Source organism: Mastacembelus armatus, chromosome 3, assembly GCF_900324485.2.
Source record: "Mastacembelus armatus chromosome 3, fMasArm1.2, whole genome shotgun sequence".
Taxonomy (NCBI): Eukaryota; Metazoa; Chordata; class Actinopteri; order Synbranchiformes; family Mastacembelidae; genus Mastacembelus; species Mastacembelus armatus.
In genome coordinates this window covers 12,166,907-12,186,642 of record NC_046635.1, presented here as the reverse complement: position 1 = coordinate 12,186,642, position 19,736 = coordinate 12,166,907, and the positions used below count along the sequence as shown (strand labels likewise).

General features: G+C 41.0%; 3 protein-coding genes across 3 annotated transcripts; 1 reads left to right on the top strand and 2 right to left on the bottom strand.

The window, feature by feature from the left end:
* Window positions 1-745: 745 nt before the first annotated feature.
* Window positions 746-4,034, bottom strand: nudt21 (nudix hydrolase 21). The gene is made up of 7 exons (XM_026320032.1): window positions 3,756-4,034; window positions 2,353-2,553; window positions 2,181-2,244; window positions 2,006-2,095; window positions 1,608-1,683; window positions 1,398-1,512; window positions 746-1,166 (listed from the first exon to the last, which is right to left on the bottom strand). The coding sequence occupies exons 1-7, from the start codon at window positions 3,875-3,877 to the stop codon at window positions 1,145-1,147; spliced, it is 690 nt and encodes a 229-aa protein (XP_026175817.1). The 5' UTR covers window positions 3,878-4,034; the 3' UTR covers window positions 746-1,144.
* Window positions 4,035-5,909: 1,875 nt separating this feature from the next.
* On the bottom strand, window positions 5,910-10,398 carry LOC113138068 (uncharacterized protein PB18E9.04c-like). Its single transcript, XM_026320198.1, has 8 exons — window positions 10,278-10,398; window positions 9,242-9,345; window positions 8,636-9,098; window positions 8,457-8,549; window positions 8,336-8,372; window positions 7,991-8,062; window positions 6,571-7,911; window positions 5,910-6,460 (listed from the first exon to the last, which is right to left on the bottom strand). Exons 1-8 carry the CDS (start codon window positions 10,374-10,376, stop codon window positions 6,207-6,209), a joined length of 2,463 nt encoding a protein of 820 aa, XP_026175983.1. The 5' UTR covers window positions 10,377-10,398; the 3' UTR covers window positions 5,910-6,206.
* A 2,354-nt stretch (window positions 10,399-12,752) lies between these two features.
* On the top strand, window positions 12,753-19,736 carry LOC113138071 (transcriptional repressor CTCF). The gene is made up of 13 exons (XM_026320201.1): window positions 12,753-12,910; window positions 14,389-14,667; window positions 14,776-14,958; window positions 15,064-15,442; window positions 15,582-15,752; window positions 15,946-16,079; window positions 16,166-16,286; window positions 16,377-16,526; window positions 16,800-16,960; window positions 17,053-17,235; window positions 17,318-17,465; window positions 17,865-18,011; window positions 18,173-19,736. The coding sequence occupies exons 2-13, from the start codon at window positions 14,410-14,412 to the stop codon at window positions 18,412-18,414; spliced, it is 2,277 nt and encodes a 758-aa protein (XP_026175986.1). The 5' UTR covers window positions 12,753-12,910; window positions 14,389-14,409; the 3' UTR covers window positions 18,415-19,736.

Genomic DNA, 19,736 nt, shown 5'->3' with positions numbered 1-19,736 from the left:
TTATTATACCACCCGGTTTACAGCTGACATGTTTGCACAATTTATATCAGGATATTATTGATTTTGTGATGTGGAATTCCCCAAAACTGCATTATTTTCCCCAAGTTCCTAATTATCAAATGCAACTTTGAAGACATTTTATTCTAGTTTGTCCTTTTAGGCAATGGTGCTCGGGGACCAGGGTTGGAGACCCCTGGTGTAATGTAATACAATCAAGGAGGTGTCTGATCAGTCCTGAATTCTTTCTACAGTCTTTCCCCAAGACCCAGTTGTCTCATGGTAAAGCTGTAGCCTCAGGCCCACTGAGAGACTTGCTGATCTAATCTTGTTGAGTCTGCAGTTTTCGGGTGAATCAGGTGCCTGTCACAGTGTCCACCCTGAAAGAGTCAGCACACCTTAAGTGCTTTGGGCTGCTTCATTGGATATTTGATTAGGACAGTATCTCTGCCTTTACGTATCCGCTTTTCTTTTTTCAAATGTACATCTGTACTGTAGAAAAAAGCATGTAGCCATATAAAACATCAGAGATTTGAGATTTCCATATGTCTATATGCACAATAAATACTTGTTTATCCAAAATAACATTTTTAACATTGATAGTTTTTGTTGAAAAAATGTAAAACAATTCATCTCTTCTATTAAGAGATAGGTAAACTAATTGAAATAACCCAAATCATGCCCCATAGAGATTCAGATTTACTTAAAACTTAAATATCAATCAGCTACTCTTCTGAAATTTATAAAACATACTCAAAGAACTGCTTTATTAAAAAGAAAAAAAACACAGCATTATTACAGGTTAAAACAGGAAACGCAATGTTGCAGTTTGTTTAATCAAACACTGGCCTCCTCTGAGAGGACATAAAATCAGATTCTGAACACAATGGAATACAGACTTGCATACTACAAAACAAGCAGTTTCTCAAGATTAAAAAAAAAAAAAAAAAAAAAAAGACATTTTGATTTTCGTCTAACAACAGTATAAACACCCCTGTGACTGTCAATATACCTGACAAAACAAGCTTTTTGTAAAATTTGAGTCAGAAATGGGAATCATTTTCACCACGTTGTTTCTCATCCTCAAGCTTCACACAGACAGGGCTGCACTCACAGAGACAGCCAGATGCACTCCTGATCACTCTAGTCAGTTGTAGATAAAGTTGAACCTATGAAAAGAAATTATGATCGTTATTAAATTAAAGATTCAGGGCATGGCATTTGTTGTCTTTTACCATTTCAGCTTCACACAGCTAAAGCTGCTACTAACTACGAACAATCACGTGCTTCCCCTTGTTTAATGTAGCCACTCTTTAAACAAAAGAAAAAAAAGGGGGGGGGGGGGCATTTCCAATTCATTTTAGACTGTTTACACAATGATCAAAAGACAGAAACAATACCTGCTCAGTAGCTGTGGTAGACTGGAAATAATTGGTCCATATCCAGGAGCATTGTCGTATAGTTCAAACAATGGTGCTGCCACTAGTTTATAGTTTTTTGGGACAGCAAACAGCGCTGTAAAACATTAATTACAGGTTGTTGTTTTTTTTTTAATTGCTGTGTTACTTTAATGCTAAAGTCATTTCATAGTTACGTTGTGATGCACTGACCTTTCTCCTGCAGCTGAACCAGGAACAGCTTCTTATGCTCCTTAGGCTTGGTGATGTGAGCTGGGATATAGGGGTACTACAATGCAACAACCTCCGATCAGTTCACATTATGATCCACATATATCAACCAAGTCTGAAAACCTTGTATAAATTTCTAATTCACTCCAATTCATAAAAAGCTACACATTTTGGACAATACAATGGTTTGTGGAAGTGTTCAAACCCCACCGACTTCCATATGTAGGGACAATAGATGCTAAAAAAAAATTCTGCACTGATCTGTTAACACTAAACAGGTTTCAATAACAATATCTGAAATATCAATATTCATGAAACTGTTCCACAGGTCATTAAATCCTCAAAACCTCTCCTTATACCAGTCATTTGTGTGTACTAACCTGTGGAGGTTCAAAGTTGGGGCGCCACCAGTTGCCGATACAGTCATCAATCACCCAATCCTGCTTCACCCCATCCTGCCGCCCGAGGATCTACCATCCAAACAGAAGTTAATATCTGTAAACTCTACAATCATCACAGCAAAAAGATGCCTAATCTGTGCTGTGATGTAGCCACCTCAGTCATCAGGCGTTTCAGACCCTCCACTTCATCTTCTCCTGGACTCAGCTCTCCACCAGGCCTGAAGGACAGAAGCAAACTGTCAGTAAAATTAAAAAAAAAAAAAGAAACAAAACAAATTTATTATTTTACTGGTTCATTCAGAGGCCTCTGAAAATGAACCACTCACAGTTTGAAGAAAGTGGTGCCCAGCTGCAGAAGTAACACATGAGGCAGCCTGTGTTCGTGGACAATGAGGACACCCTCCACTGTCCTCCGCATTCCCATTTTATCAAACTCCTCCCGCATCCGCTGGAACCGGGCTGCCACTGAACTGTCCTTCTCATATAGAGGCTCCTTGGTGCCAAACGTGTAGTTGGTGAGAGGATATCTGAAGCAAAAAATACATGCAACTAAGTGGTTGAGATCACTGGATTTTTTACATGCAATAAAAAGTGCAGCTGAATAATAAATTAACCTTTAAATAATGAGGGGCAGAGAATAATGTTGGAACATTTGCAAAGACATTTTGTGCATATCCACATCAACTTTATCTTTAAATGAGAGACATAGATTTTGGATAATTAATATAATAAAGTCTTATATTTAATCTTTTTATATTAAAGAGTGCATTCCAAATTTCAACAAAAATCACACCAACTCTAAATTCTGCAATTTACAAGCTCTCTTCTTCAAAAATGTGAGTATTTATTGGTTTCCTTTGCTGTCCATGGTTAAAAAAGCTGAACAGCTTTGCAGTTTGAAGAATGTCTACAACATCCTGCATGATGTTCTTCTCAAATTTCACAACCCTACTTGGACTTATATTCTTGAAAGGCAACCACAGGCCAAGGATGACCACATCACAGACACCATCAGATTAACGTCCTCCACAAAAAATACATTTGTTGTTGACTACCTTGTGACCCCCAGAAACCAAAGATAATAAACATTGACATTTCATACAATGAATAATGATTTTTAAAGAAGAAAACTACTGTCGGATTTAATTTAAATGAAAGTAAGTTTTAGTTGCAGCCTCACAGTATGTCTAGGACAGAACAACACCTACCTACAATACAGTACCCATGACTTTTTGTGTTAATTCACAAGAAAAAGTGGAAGCACAAACAAACCATAATATAAAAACTCTTAAAGGTCCTGAAGTTTGATTTTGACACAGGATCTCTCTAGAGGACCAGATGGATACATGATATTCTACTGCAAACCTGCCATTAATCAAAGTATGTTGACTGAAATGATCTGTAGGACTGACTGGCTTTTTAAAACTATTTTATTTTTTAAGTTATGCTCTGTCATTTTAGAGACAACTATTAGATTATTACCAGCCTAATGGAAACCCTAATCAGCAGATTAAGGGATTAATAAACTAAAGGTTGTGAAGACATGCTTAAATGATCGGAGCTCGTCTGTTCAGCAGGAAGCCACAACAATGAGCTAACCGAGCTAGCCCAGCCTTACAAAGGCTTATAGGGTTTTATTTTCGGTGCTCGGTCTATGTTAATGACGGGTACAAGCCCAGACTCCCGCCGCTACATGTGTACTATGTGTGGTCTGGTCCCAGGAACTCACAGGTTGATGGTCCTCTCCAGGGTGAGCGGCTTAGCGGGCCCGCTGATGTATTTGTTCCCGAACTGAACGGCACCACCGCGCGGCCAGCCGGTGGACGAGCGACTGGGAGGCACGACCGACATGTCTAAGGTGTGCACGACGAGACCTAAGCCTACTGTATATGCACCTCAGCTGCTAACTGGCTTCCACCTCACTGGATTCTCTAAATACCGAAAGAAATGTTCAAGACGTCTGCGGACGGTCCACAACACTTTCTTTACCGTCGTTCCCCTCGGGCCTCCTCCTCTTCCGGGTGAAGTTAGTGCGGTGTCCGCGTCAGCGACTCCTACTGGTCCGGATGTCAGGCTTCTTGCTTTCTGCAGGCCTTGAATTTTATTTTTACATAGCGCTACACTCAATAACCCCAAAACACTCTACCTGTATTCCAGAAACTGCTGGAATTACAACCATCTATGCAGCTCTGCATTAATCAGGTCTTTGTTGCAGAGTGGTTAGAAGGAAGCCATGTTGAGTTAAAAGCAGATGACAACTTGCATGGTGCTTCCCAAACAACATTTAAAGGACTCTTGGAGCATGAAGTAAAAAAAAAATGGATGCGATGAGGAAAAACTGAGCTGTTTGGGGAGAAACAGGACCGTGTTTGGTGAGCACCAGGCTCTGCTCATCACCTGCTAATACCATCCCCACAGTAGAGCATGGTGGAGGCAGCATCATGCTATGGGGATCTCTCAGCAGCAGGGACAGGAAGACTGGTCAGAACTCAAGGGAAATTGGGAAGGATGAATGGAACCAAATACAGAGGGGCCTTTAAAGAAAAGCTGCTCCAGATTTCACATGACCTGGGACTGGGGTGATGGCTCATCTGTCAGCAAGATAATACCCTGAAACAAACAACCAGGACAACACTGTTGTGGCTTCAGGACAAGTCTCTGACTTGTTGAGTGATGCAGCCAAAGTCCAGACTTAAGTGATGATGGCACTTCATACACTACCCATACAGTCTGGGAGAGTTTGAGAGGATCTGCCAGGACGTATAAATAAACCGCCCAAATCCAGTTGTGCAAAGTCTGTAGAGACTTGCCCAAGAAGAGTCAGAGTTGCTGCCAGACAGGCTTCTGCACAGTACTGCATTAATGGTCTGTTGTTGCAATGGTAATCCTGCACAAACAGATTAAGCACTGAAAGAAATTTTAAAAAGAAAAAAAAAAAAAAATGGGGGCCCCCCTTTAAACAATGCTGATGTTGAATCTAATTGCTGAGCCACATATGTCAGAATTAAAGCTATTCACCTCACTGAGACAACCAAGCAGGCTTATTACATAACAGCCACAGCTTCTTAAAATATTATAATGTCCGTCTCAAATAAAAACGTAATATTCTAATTTGACAGGCATGCAGAGCATCAGTTATATTGTAATAACCCTTCATTAATCCATGCCGGACTGCAGTGATTGGGCTGCTAGGTCTGATACAGAAGAAATCAATTTATACACAATCCAATCAAAAGGCATAAACACCTCCAAATAAATATCAAGGCTTAGTTTTAGTGCAACAAAAACTAGCTTACCCTGTCGAAATAATTTTCTGTTTGTGATTTTGTTCATTAGGCACTTCTGGAAGAAAGTTCTTTGTGCACACATTGTTTGCATTTCCAGAAGACCTTCCACTTTATTCCCAGGGTTCCTGCCTGTCTGCATCAAGAAGCTTGATTATATAGCATATAAAAAGTCATCATTCATTCATAATCAAATATATTTGTAAACTCGAGGCTTAGCACATTCCATGATAGATTTCTAGAACAAATTTTGTTTTAAAAATTTAAAACATTCTGTGAATATTCTTTTACTCCTCACCTGTTATGGTAGGAGAAACACTGTGATTACAGACTTGGACCAGTTGTTTCTTATGTTAAGGGCCTTGAGATGATTTCTTTATTGATATAAAACCACCTTTGTTTTCTATGTGCACACTGAGGAAGACTGAACTCCAGAAAAAGCTAACAAGTGTACCTCGGGCCAACATATCTTTAGTCAAAAAACACTAATTTTCTAGAAATAATATAGTGACACAATAAAAAAGAACAGAAGGAAATGACTCAATCATTTCAATAATCCATTTAATATTTATAACTATGTCTCTTAGCCATCTATTGTAAACATGGTGTCATTTACCACAGTAGTAGTCTTATGGTACATAATCATACGTGCAATGCAAAAAATTCAAACATAAGTTAAAAAAGGACAAAGACACTGCTGGATTTGTTGATTACATCACACCAAGGGGATCTCAGTTCTTTGGTCCAGTGGCCCACCCTTTGTGGTGTGCTGCTGTAATGTGGTGGTCCCTGTAGGAAGTGCCATGGATCATGCCCCCGTTTTCCCTTTACTGTGGCGTCTCCTGCCCCTGTCACAGTAGTTGGTCCCATATTTAGCCATTTCATTATTTTTGTAATCACTTCTCACTCATTGACTTAGTTTCTTCTTGTTGTTGACCCCCAATCATTCCTTCATCACTGCACTGCTCTCCTTCTTTCATGTCTTGGGGTTTTGCACTTTCTTCCTGCATTTCTTTTTTTGTCACTTCACTGCTTACCAGTGTTGGTTTCTCATTTTCATTCTCGCGTTTCTTCCCACCATCAACAGCTTCTTTCTTCTTAGCCGTTTCAGTTAACTTGCTTTTTTGATTTATTTCAACCACTTTCTCAGCTGTTGAAAGAGAGGAAATGACAAGATCAGCATTTATTCACATACATGTTAAATAAAAGAAATACATGCATGCATGCTAACATGACATACTCACCAAATTTTAAACTTACCTGTGCCCTTTTCTATAGGCTCTACACTGGATATTTCTTCAGGACACATCTGCAAATCACTATCTTGGCCTGGACTATCATTAGATGACGGTGGACTGGTCAGATGCTGAGAAGCAGCACTTGATTTATCAATAATGTGGAGGCCAGGGATAGTTGGGGTTGTGCTGACACTGTTCACATAACACGGATCTGAGTCAGTTGTAAGTGGGGAGCTAATTGCAGCTGCCATTGCTGAACTGCTGGTGGGAGTGGTATCTGCACGGTTTAAACTGGTGGCGGTGGAGGTTGTGTGTGTGGGGGTCGTTTCACTGGAAGAAGTGGAGGGAACAGAGCTTTCAATGGGGCTAGGGGTGGGTGGATCAGACTTCATGCAGGCAGTGGAAGTTGGGTTTGCAGTGGTGGTGGTGGTGGTGGAAGGAAAGACAGCAGAGCTCAGGGTGGAGGAAGTGGTAATGGGGGCTTCAGGTGAAACCATCACTGTAATCGTGTCAGTTGGGAGAGTATAAGGTGGAGATGTAATTACCAAGCTGGTGTAGGTGACTGAAGTGGAATCATCACTAGTTTCAGTAACTGAATTGGTGGTAGTAGACAAGCCTGATGGCATATTTGATTCGCTGGTGGAGGGTGAAGAAGTGGTGGTGGTGATGGAAATAGCTGCATCACCACCAGAAGCAGGACCAACATCAACTGAGAGAAAAGCTGACAGATTTGTTGATGTTGTGGAAACCATACTTTCATTGCTGGGAGTAAAAACAGTTTCTGAGGCAGTAATGGAAGGCGTAGTTGTTGTTGTGGAAGTGACAGAAAGGCTCGGAGTAATGACCTCAGAGGAAGTGGAAGTAACTGAGACAGCGGTGAGGGGGGTGTCTGTGGGGGTGATGGTGTTTGTAAGGGTTGTTGGAAAGGTAGATGTGGTTAGTTCAGAAGTAGTAACACTAACTTCAGGGAAAGGTGTTTTGCTGTCAAGCTCTATAAGATTTGTGGGTGTTGAAGCTGCTGCAGTGGAGTTAACAGAGTCAGTGCATATATCTGAGTCAGGTGGAGTCACAGTACTTGAAAGGGAAACTGTAAAACTGACTAAGTCAGGGATTGAGTTAGAGATTGTAGGAGCGGTGGTAGCAGTGAGGGCAGGAGCAGCAGGAGGAGATGGAGCTGCAGCTGGACTGAGTTTAGCAGGTGTGTTTGTCTCGCCTTCCTGTATTTGGGCTAGCTCATTCTCAGGTGTGTTGCGGCCAGATGTTGTTGGGAGTGGACCTGGCTTGATAACTGGCTTTGGAAGCAAAGCAGGTTTCCCAGCTGACTCATGCGCTGACACACTTGGGCGAATTTGATGCCTTGTATCTGAAGAAAAACAATGAATGTGAATGTTTTTTTTATCATGTAATATATTTATGAGAGAGTGAATCTGTGTTTCTGTTACCTGATGATGCCGACATTGTTCGAGGTTTTGAGAAAGTAGTGGGTGGCTCGGGTTTACTGTCAATGATAGTACCTGAGACACAAAGATCGTTTAAATCTTTTTTTGACAAGAGGAATGAAATGATTACGTCCTTATAATAGATGGAGAACAGTTAAATACGCAGGCTTGTCTTATCAGCACCAGGTCTGAGATAGTAAATCTATTTAACAGTGAATTGATCCATGTCAAAGTTTTTTCTTAGGCTACAAATCATCAAATCATCAACTTTTAAGATTAATTTTGCTTTATTAACACTAAGCCGGGGCAGAGATGAGATTAACAAACAAAACTGATAAAGCCACATACCTTCAGATTCTGCTTTTTTCATCTCTCCCTCCTGATTCTACAAATATAAATGAGGTAATTTAACACTTTTGAAGATTCACACTGTATACCTATTTAAATTTAGACGCACATTCACACACACCTGTGTCTCTCCTGGCTGGGGTTTAGAAACTCCAATACGTTGAAGCATGAGATGAAGCTTCTGTTCAAAGCTATGTTGGCCTTCAAACTGTTTCTGAAATCAACACAGTAATGAGTGCTTTTTAAAATGTACCCACTTATCTAAATGTATGTATGATTTTAAACTAAATTAACACTCACCTTTGAATTGTTTCTGGCATTAGTAGTCCCTGCTGCTGATCCAGACAGCAAGATGAGAGACTGGGACTTCCCCTCTCTGAGGGCTCTGCGGGGAGGCACCGCTTCACCCCTCAGTGGTGGAGCACCAGAAACAGGTGTCTCCTGAACAGCTGACTCTCCAGTGACATCGCAAGGATGTTCTTTCACTTTCTCCTTTTCATTTTCCTTGTCATGTTCCTTTACTCGATCCTTATCTTTATCTTTCTCAGCTCTGGCAACCTCCCTGAGCGGGCGAATGAGATCAGCAATGGAAGCCTTTTTGGGGCGCCCCTCATGGCTTGTCTCTGATTTCAAACCTCGTCTCTTTTTGAGTGTAAAGAAATCACCAAGCTTCCTCCTGAGTGTTTTTGTCGGGGGTGGACAAGGGACAGAGGTGGCAGGAGCCACTTCCTGCACTGTGATAGATTCCTCATCTTGTTTTTTTCTACATAAAATATAAACTTTATATCAGATCTAGGTGCATTCAGTTGTACGGTATAATTTGTTTCAAAGCAGTATTATTAGTATTTACTTTAGTGAAATATCAAGGAACTATAAAGGAGCTAATTTGGCAGCTGTGGTACTCACAGTGTATCAGTTGGAAGTACTCTCTTAGTAAAGAACTCTTCAACTCCTTCATCCACTCGCCCCATGAGCTCAAGGACTTCATTTTCACTCTCAATTATTGTCTCCTAATTACCACACAGATACACAGAAAACACAGATTTTTACAGCGATGATCAAACAAACTGAAGCTGAAGAGCAACTTCCATCATATGTAACTTTACATTACATAACCCTCACCTCTGAAAAACCCACACATTGGCACTAGTGCATCGTCTGCCTCTATACATGTATTTTGGTTTAAATCTCTCATCCAGCCATGCTACAAACCAGCCTCTTGGGAGTCAGTTGCTCAGTAACGTACAATGGGGGGGCGTCACTGGATTTTACATGCAGAACGAGAGCAAGATAACTCATTTTTGCCAATGTAGGTAATGTGATATCAAAATTGCAGCTACACAGTTGTTGCATCATCCTGATCATATTAACATCTGTGCCCCCAAGTTGCAATAAAAGCCAGGAGGTTGACTGCAGTACACAAATTTAGCAGAAGTCACTGTTACATGATATCCTGTCAGGGGAATTGCTTGAATTTTGTCTCCCCGGCCATTTGTCTCCTAGGGAGTGACTATGTGCCTACAGCCTAATAACTCTGTGACAACATGATCAGCTCAATGGAAAATGGAGATGATCACACACACTGTACATTTTGACACAATGATGAAAACAGAAAACAGCACTAGCCTTTTTAGTGACACCCAAAAAATACATTCAGACCAAACTACCTCACGCTCTGATACACAGTCGTCATGCCTTTCTCACAGAAAAAAAAAGCAACTGTGGGTTCTTCAAACAGCTGGTGACCAGTACAATGGAAGTGCCTTTTTCAAGCAGGGACCAAGCATCTTTTACACAGCACTCCCCTTCCATCCCTCCCTTCCCCCTGCCTATCCCCTATGTGCCCTATTAGATCTCTCCCTCCCTTCCATTTTCTCTCCACACACCACCTTTCCCACACACTCCATTTTCACAAAACCTCTCTGTTCCTCTGTCACAGTACCTGCGGTCTGCTGGGACGGTAGTTCAGTTTTTGACGGTGAGGTCTTGGTCTGCTCTGGGTGTAGTGCCTGAGCGCTGGTCCACCCAATGGCAGCTCCATTGGGGAGACACGGCACGCTGTTGCCGTGGAGCTCTGTTACCGTGGCTCTGTTGCTGAGGCACCGTTGCTAAGAGCAGCAGCACCAGCAGTATGTAATGCCTCCTCTGAGGTGGGAGGTGCCAGGCCGGCTACACAGACATATCTGACAACAGAGCCTCGCCTTTCTCTGCCCCCTCCCATCTAATAGAAAAACCACAAGAAAAAGATGGTGATAAAATAAGATAAGGCAGAGAGAGAGAGGAGCAAAGATACCCCAGTGACATTTGTTTTATAAATGCATCTTAGCACGAAGACCAAGTGCATATATATGAATCCACTGCAATTGAAATAGCTGATAAGAACAAAATGGTCTACTGGTTATGTAATAAATAAATTATTTATTTTATATGCGGAAAAGATGCCCTGAAATGCTGGAAGTGTTAGACTGACCTAGTAGATTGTTTTATCACTACAAGTGTACAAATCCAAACATCAGTATTCTAGTAAATGTTAGAGATGTCTCAGCAGCACTAGAGGAAACTCTCCTGAATAGTCCTGAGAGGCTTGTTAGAGACATTGATAATGAGCTGTAAGAATTGCTCAAAAACCATAAAAGGTACACACCCACAAGCACCTGTGTCTAAGTTTCTTAATTATACTACTAATTCCCATGACGGCATGTGTGGCAGGTTTCATGGGATTTCTGTTGCTTGGTTTCAATATTCGATGTTTAGTCAGGCACTTTAGTTTCTGTTGTAAACACTGATATAATTATATATCATTTACATTAGCAGATTAGAGAAGGCCTGATATCAGTCAATATCAATTTGTGACTAATAATAGTCTCATTAACTGTTTCTGAAAATATTTGCATATTTCAAGGAAAAGTTGTAAGGCTGGTTCTTTCTGAGCAGTTAGTTCTCAACCCAACATAACACAGAAAGAAATTGTTTTCCAGTTATGAACCCCAGGTTGTCCACATGGTGTACCATCACATCAGGTATTTCAGTACTAGAGCACAGCTGTAGCAGATCTATGGTAGGGCACTGTAACCTGAAACCAAACATATTGAAAAAAAAACAAAACACATTTGTCAAGTTGAATCAAACTGAGGCAGGTTTTGAAGCTTGGCTGTGTCTTTCATGTTCATTTGACTTTGGCTATTCGTCTAAATTTTGTGTAATAGACTAATTTACTGACAAAGCACAACACAATTTTAAGATCTGATGAGATTACAATTTCAGCTGATGAGCAGTTTCTGGGAGAACAGGTGAGGGGTGGGCTGGGTGAGGCTCACAACCACACTTCAAAATGTCTTAAGTATTACTACTGTCAATAGGAACAATACAAAGAAACAAAAATTTAATTCAGCATATGTTAGATCACGTATTAGAACATTTATCCTAGTGCTGCTACATTTGTGTCCCTGCTGCTGTGTGTATGTGTGTAATGATTGCCTCTTTACTTCAGAGAATTCACATAATGAACATTTGTTACTTACTTATCAAACACTGTCTTGTGTGGAAATGCAGAAACAAAGTAGTTAAGAGATATGTCAAGTTTGGTGGAGTTGAAAATAATAGGGAGGAATTGTTTATTAGTAATGCATTCTTATAAATCATAACACATTCCTCTGACTTACACAATAAAAGTATCACCATTACTATCACTGATCAGATTTAAACTGTTTTTTTGCGGTCATGTTCAGGCCTAGTGCAATCACAATTTTCCATGTATTTATATATTTAATGTAAGTAAAAGTACTAATGCAATGTAAAATACAGCCTTTATCCTTCACTGAAGATAAAGTCAAAATGTCATTAAAGTAATAGTACTGCAGAAAAATGTCACCTGTGATTGAAGAAGTCATCCTAGAGGGTGTGAGATGATTAATGGTAGAGGAAAGAAAAAAACGAAGCCTCTTCTTTTTTATTATTGGTATATTAAATTATTTGGAAATACTTTGCAGGTCTATTGACTGTCAGATAAATGTAGTACATCACTTCCCTCTTAAATGTAGTAGAGTTTTAAAGCATATAGTACTTCAACATTGTGCAATTACTGGCGTGAATGTACTTTATATACCGCTATTTGATTTAAGGCCCACACTGCCCTCCCGTGGTCGATTATAAGAACTACTTTAAATGTCAAAATGTTTCGTGTATGAATCTCACTTTAACAGCTGCTGGACTCCACAGGTCCAAGCTAAAGCGGTCTGCCCTTCTCATCAGAAAACTCATACTCTATACTTTTGCCTTGACCATCATCTTCGACCTCGCCGTCTCCATGTTCTGGTCACCACGCCCTCGGCTGAATTCAAATGTGGCGCCCAGCACCCACGGCTCCACCACTCCCCTTTTCTCCCCTGGGTGCTGCGTCTGCGCAGCCGCGGCATCTCTTATGGGCCGCCATTTTGTGTTAGGCCCTCTGTGGTAAAGCGGGAGAAATTATTAGCCGACACACAGCGCGCAGGGCCGTTCGCAGCGGGATTGAGGAGCTCGACCGCAGGCGCCGAGGTTTCAAGTGAACATAACGGGGAAAGGAAGCAGCTTGGGGTGAGTAAAGTCGTCGCTTTAGAGGAAAGCACGGAAACGTTTTTGTAGGAGCCGTCGTCCGCCTCTAGGTGTCACGGTAGGGCTTACCGGGCAGGCGGTTGGCGGGGGGTGTTTGTCTCCCTCTATCGTTATCCAAAATGCACTAAATCTGTCTATAAACCGTAACTCCGTGTTTCAGTTTAGCCTTTTAGTGACTTTCGGCTGATATTTGGTGGTATCTGCACGGGGATGGTTGCATTTATCAGTATTTCTGTTTTAACTTTGTTCAGGCCTGACGTCCATCTTATCGAGCCCTTTGTTTCCTGTTTTCAGACGTACTCGAGTCTCCCGACTTCTCCAACTAACTAATGCGACTTCATGTTTAAGTAGTTTTATCCTTTTAGCATCTGAGCTAGTACAAGGCGAACAGGTCGCCTCATGGTGCAAAGTGAGCCTTTTAAAAGTAGGCGATCGAAGACTCTGAGGCGCAGAGTGATTGATCGGCTGATTGGGATTTCTGATATTTGGCAAACATGAAGCCCAGCAGTTGTCAGCACAGGAAGAAGTCAACTGTCTCTTTTTTAAAAGTTTACCTCGCTTTTGCACAACATCACAGTGGTATTGTGCATGGTAACAGGGATGGAAAGTGATTTACTCAAGTCCTGCAACGTTACAATTTGAAGTACTTTAAACAATGTTAAGTCCTTGTTTCGAAACTTTAGATTACACTTATAGCTAACGTTACTACACCACACCTCGGAGGGACTTAATGAACTCCCCTAACATTTAATTTATTTGACGATTTTAGTTCATGGTTACTTCAGATTATCAATATAAAATATCAGGAGGAATGATTAATAAATATTTTTATTAGATCGGCGAAACATAATCGAGATTTTATTAGTAAAATCCTACATAGATCTGACAATATAAAGCACCTAAACTCAACATCACTTTTGCCAGCAAATGTAATCCTTATATTACGTTATCCTGAAATGGGCTATTCTGTATACATATACTGCAGTAAAAAGTACAATATTTCCCTCTGACGTGTAGTAAACTTAAGTCCCTAAAAAGTATTGCCAGAAAATGCACAGTTCTCAAAATGACAAAATCTATTTGCCTCTGATGGAGATGGACTTCTATTGGCTGAGGTTTTTAAATAAGATTAGAACCATCTCAGCAGAGGTGAAAGGGGGGTTTTGTTTGAGCTCACAGCTTTTGACCACATAATGCCCTGCTACTCAGGATGTTCCATTCACAGCAGACAGCTGTCACAGTTTATGTTGATTTTTATAGAAAATAGTTCTTCACACAAACCAAACCTGTATATTTTAATCCTACCTACTTTTTGATCATGGTCCTCATAAATCGGGTAAAGCAAGAGTGAACGTTAGCACCACAATCCATTTTTGGCCATGTTTGTCTGTGTGTTTTTAAAATGATATCACATTTGCTGTCTTTTTCATTGACAAATATATTTTTTTGTCTTCATTAAGAGTACCAATTGCCCCATTGCCATGGAGGGTGAGGTTGTTTCCATGGAGACTGCCCAGGCTGCTGCCCTGGCACCCGATGGAAAGGTCCTCACAGAGGGTGGAGAGGCTTTGATTCAAGGTGCAGCAATAGCTCAACAGGGAGAGGTGGCTGGTAACATGGAGATGATGGTGATGAATGCTCTTGATCCAACTCTGCTACAAATGAAGACAGAGGTGTTGGAGGGTGGCGGCACAGTAACTGTTACTGGTGGAGATGAGGGTCAGATCATCACCCTCCAGGTTTGTACAGAGCACAGCTTACATTAATGTTGGATTGTCCACATTTGGCCTTGGTGTGTAATGTTTTAGTGATTTAAGCAAATTGAGAAGGTTCTTATTTCTTTGCAGGTGGTGAATATGGAAGAGCAAGCAGGTGCTGCATTAGGCCTGGGTCAGCTTCAGCTGGTGCAAGTGCCAGTGACAACAACAAATGTAGAGGGACTCCAGGCCACCTACGTCGATGCATCAACAGCTAACAAGGATGCAGAGCCAGTTATCTGTCACACTCTTCCCTTGCCTGAGGGCTTCCAGGTGAGAAACCTCCCTTTATCTCTGTAAGATCAGTACTTTTTAGTTATGTTCTCCTCCTTGTTAAGAATGGTCGCATTAAAAGGAACGTGTCATGTTTTCTGTTAGGTGGTAAAAGTGGGAGCCAATGGTGAAGTAGAGACTGTAGAACAGGAAGAGCTCCAGGCAGCCCATGAGGAGCTTCAGGGGACAAGGGGAGAGGAGGATGAAGAGGAGCAAGAAGAGGCAGCAGAAGTAGAACCATCTGAACTTCAGCAAGAAGATGCAGACTGGGCCAAAGATCCAGACTACCAGCCCATCACCACTGTTCGTAAAGGAAAGAAGGGGAAGAAGAGCCGCCTGCGCTATGCAGAGGGTGACCGTGACATGGATGTTTCTGTCTATGACTTTGAAGAAGAGCAGCAGGAGGGGCTGCTTTCAGAAGTCAATGCTGAGAAGGTTGTGGGAAACATGAAGCCACCAAAGCCCACCAAGATCAAGAAAAAAGGTCAGGTTTACTTTCTTTCTTTTTTTTTTTTTTTTTTTTAAATAATGTAAATTCAAAAAGAGTAGTTGTGCTGTTTCTGTTTACTGTCCCAGAAAGTTGTCCTTTAAATTAACCATCGGCCTCACCTTGATATGTCCAGGTGTAAAGAAGACTTTCCAGTGTGAGCTGTGCAGCTACACCTGTCCAAGACGCTCCAATCTGGACCGGCACATGAAGAGCCACACAGACGAGAGACCTCACAAGTGTCATTTGTGTGGAAGGGCTTTCAGGACTGTCACACTGCTGAGAAATCACCTTAACACACATACAGGTAACCTCAAAACTGACATTCAGTCTTCATTATGCTGATAATGGAAATCATTTTGCTTTAGTTTGTAATAATTCAAGTAGATTGGTTGAGGAGTTAAAGGTTTTTTTGTTTGTTTGTTTGTTTTTTTAATATATATCAAAGGGTATTTTAGGGCCATCTCAGTTTCATTCTAATCTTCTTTCGTTTTTCTTAGGCACTAGGCCACATAAATGTACAGATTGTGACATGGCATTTGTCACCAGCGGAGAGTTGGTGCGTCATCGCCGGTACAAACACACACATGAGAAGCCCTTCAAGTGCTCCATGTGTGATTATTCCAGTGTGGAGGCAAGTCATCTGTTTGGTACCTATGTAATTTGTTCCTCTTTTTGCCTGTGGTAGGTTCTTATTTAAACCTTTGTTTCTTTTCTCAGGTGAGCAAGTTGAAAAGGCACATCCGCTCTCATACTGGGGAGCGACCGTTCCAATGCAGTCTGTGCAGCTATGCCAGCAGAGACACCTACAAGCTGAAGAGGCACATGCGGACACATTCAGGTAAGATACGTAGCTCTTCTAGTGGTCAGAAAACAGTTTACCTTCTGATTGAGCAGCGTACCTCACCCTATATTCTCTCTCGATTTGCAGGTGAGAAGCCCTATGAGTGCTACATCTGCCATGCTCGTTTCACACAGAGTGGCACCATGAAGATGCACATTCTGCAGAAACACACAGAGAATGTGGCCAAGTTCCACTGCCCACACTGTGATACTGTCATTGCACGCAAGAGTGACCTTGGTAAGTTGTATGTAACCAAACTACATTGTCACAAAGGGCTTTAATCACACAAACCAAACCTGAATAGTCTCATCATACCCGCTTTTTGATATTCGTGGTTCTCTCTAATGTGAAATATATGAACCCTGGTTATATGAGAAATCATGTTACTTTAGCTCCTTTCAATTTGCTGGCCTTAGAATTTTGGGGGTTTAGAGCAGCCTTTGTCCATACAACCGACCTGTGTTAACATTTGTTTGAATGAATCTCACGTCTTTGTTGTTTCTGTTCTAGGTGTTCACTTGCGGAAGCAGCACTCATTTATTGAGACAGGAAAGAAGTGTCGTTACTGTGATGCTGTGTTTCATGAGCGCTATGCTCTCATCCAACACCAGAAGACTCACAAAAATGAGAAACGCTTCAAATGCGACCAGTGTGACTACTGCTGCAGACAGGTTTGTTTAAATGGAACATGCACTACCTGCATTGTTCATCATGAATTTTATAACGAGATGTTATAAAATTCTTTGATCTGTTACCCTCGCAGGAACGCCACATGATAATGCACAAGCGTACACACACTGGGGAGAAGCCATTTGCCTGCAGCCAGTGTGATAAAACATTCCGGCAGAAGCAGCTTCTGGACATGCATTTCAAGCGCTACCATGATCCCAACTTTGTCCCCACTGCCTTTGTCTGCAGCAAGTGTAGCAAGACGTTCACCCGCAGGGTAGGACAAAGCTCCTACATTTTAGCACCTGTTTATGTTAAGGATTTGTGACAGTGATGGTGTTATGTTTTGGGGTCTACAGAACACCATGTTGCGTCATGCTGAAAACTGCACAGGCGAAGTTCTCAGCGAGGAAAATGGAACTCCTGTATCCAAAAAGGGTCGTCGTGGCAGGAAAAGGAAGATGCAGGCCAAGAGGGATGATGATGACGATGATGACGACGACACAGGTATTGCTTACACAAATTCTTAGTAAGTTGGCGTGCATTTAATATGCTGCAAAGATGGCATATAGTCTGTATATTGTCCTCAATTGCACAACAAAAATAATTTTATAATTTTAATAAATAATTTTTATTTATTTATTTATTTAGCTCAAACTATTTAGCAGTCCTGATATTTTAGAAATATAATTTTGGGCACATGTAATGCTCCATGTTTTAATGAAAGCCAGTGTGGAGACAGGTTTTAGTATGCAGGTATCTGACCAGTAACAATATAAGAAAAAAGGCCTTCAAATCAAAAATATATTGAAGTCTTGAAGTAGCGTATTGTCAGTTTATATTTTATTTTATATATTGATATAAATGTATTAATTTAATCTCATCGTCTGTCCTCTTTCTATGTAGAGGCTGAACTGGACGAGGGAGAGGAGGAGGACGAGCTGCTAACTGACATTGAGGTGGAACAGGCCCCACCAGTTGTCCCTGTCCCAGCCCCTGTGGAGCCACCAGTCAAGAGGAAACGTGGACGTCCACCAAAGAGCAAACCAGACAGTAAGTGTCAAACGTATGAGCATCTTTTGGCAATGTTTGAGCCACCAAAGTGAAATCTGAAATATCAAAGCATATGTTTCCCTTTAAACCATTATAAGTGCCTGGAGATGTATATTTTAAATCTTACAGCACTACAATCTGACCTCAAACTGTCTTAACAGCGGCTGCTATCATCCGAGTGGAGGATGAGGCCACTGGAGAGGTGGATGATATCATCGTGAAGAAGGAGGTCGGGGCTGAGCACGATGAGCACGAGGAGGTGGTGGTCGGTGCAGGAAAGTCGGCCATTCAGATGGAGGCTCTGTCCCAGGACGAGGGAACAGCACAGGAGGTGCAACTGTCCGGAGCCCCACCTAATGGAGACCTGACCCCTGAGATGATCCTCAGCATGATGGACCGGTGATGGGGGGGGGGGACCTGTAAACATGTCCAGACCCTTGATCACAGCGACATTTTTAATTATTGGCAATTAGGATTACAAACACTTGCATCCTCCACAGAAACAAACATCACTCTTTAATTTAAAATTTGATTTTTAATCATGTAATAGACTTGGATGAGTGAAACAGATTTTTAAATAAGGATTTACCTACCAAAAAAGAACATTGCAGTACATAGAAGTTCAAGGTGGCTGTAATTGAAAGCAGTCTCTTTTTTTTTTTTTCCTTTTTTTTTTTTTTTTTTTTTTTAAATTGTTGCCATCTGTGTTTAGAAAATCTATTATGTGGCAAAAAAACAGCTATATTTATCTGAATCAAAAAATCTACTGGCTTCATTTCTGCGAAAAAAAAAAAGTGTTTTTCCCTAAATCAAATTGTGTGCATGGTGTTATAGAAAAGATTTTCTTAACTTTCTAGGCCCTTTGGTTTTGTTATAGAGCTGTTACTAAGTTATACACCTGTGTGCCGCTGGGTTACAGTTGTATGTAGATAGTAGTTTAGCCATATTGTGGACCTTGCTTGATCTACTTGACATCATTCTGTATGCTTTCTGAAGAGCCTTGTACCTCTCATGTTGAACAAATAAACTGCTCTCAGAAAAAGAGATGAAAGTTGAGATTTGACCCTTTTGAAGAGCAGCTTAACTATCAGGTAAATTTAATTGCTGAAACAAAGAGGCAACTTTCACAAAGATGATACTGCCGTTAATCACAGCCACTTCAAGATAAATGAAATCTGTTGAGTGCTTTTATGTTATGGTTTCTTTTTCTGTGGTCAGTAAAACCCCCTTTTAAAACCTTATTTTTAAAAGCTTAATAGACTGCTTATCTTATACTCCTTTGTTGCTACTGTAACAACCCTAGATGATGCTTCTGTACTAAACATTGTCACTGATCAGTGCAAGGAAAGAACGTTGTCTGTTTTACTCCCATGTGTAGCCATTCCACGTTGGGTTGATGTATTCTTTTTTTGTACCATTGGCAATGCAATGCTACGTAGCAGCTTGAATGTCATTTTAACAGTGTGGCAGATGAGAACAGATGTATGACTGTACAACCAATAAAAAATTAGACATTGCGACTGGTGTTTCAGATTTCTGTAATAACTTCAACCACAGCCACAGTAAGTCAATGTGGCTGAGCGGTTAACAGGTTAGTAGTATAGTTAAAGCAAAACAATGTTGGCCTGAGTGTTTATTAAAGTTAACTAAGAAACAACTGTGCGCTAACACAAATGTATGTATTTCGCTTGCAACTATATTTTATTAAATGGAGGATTTATTTAC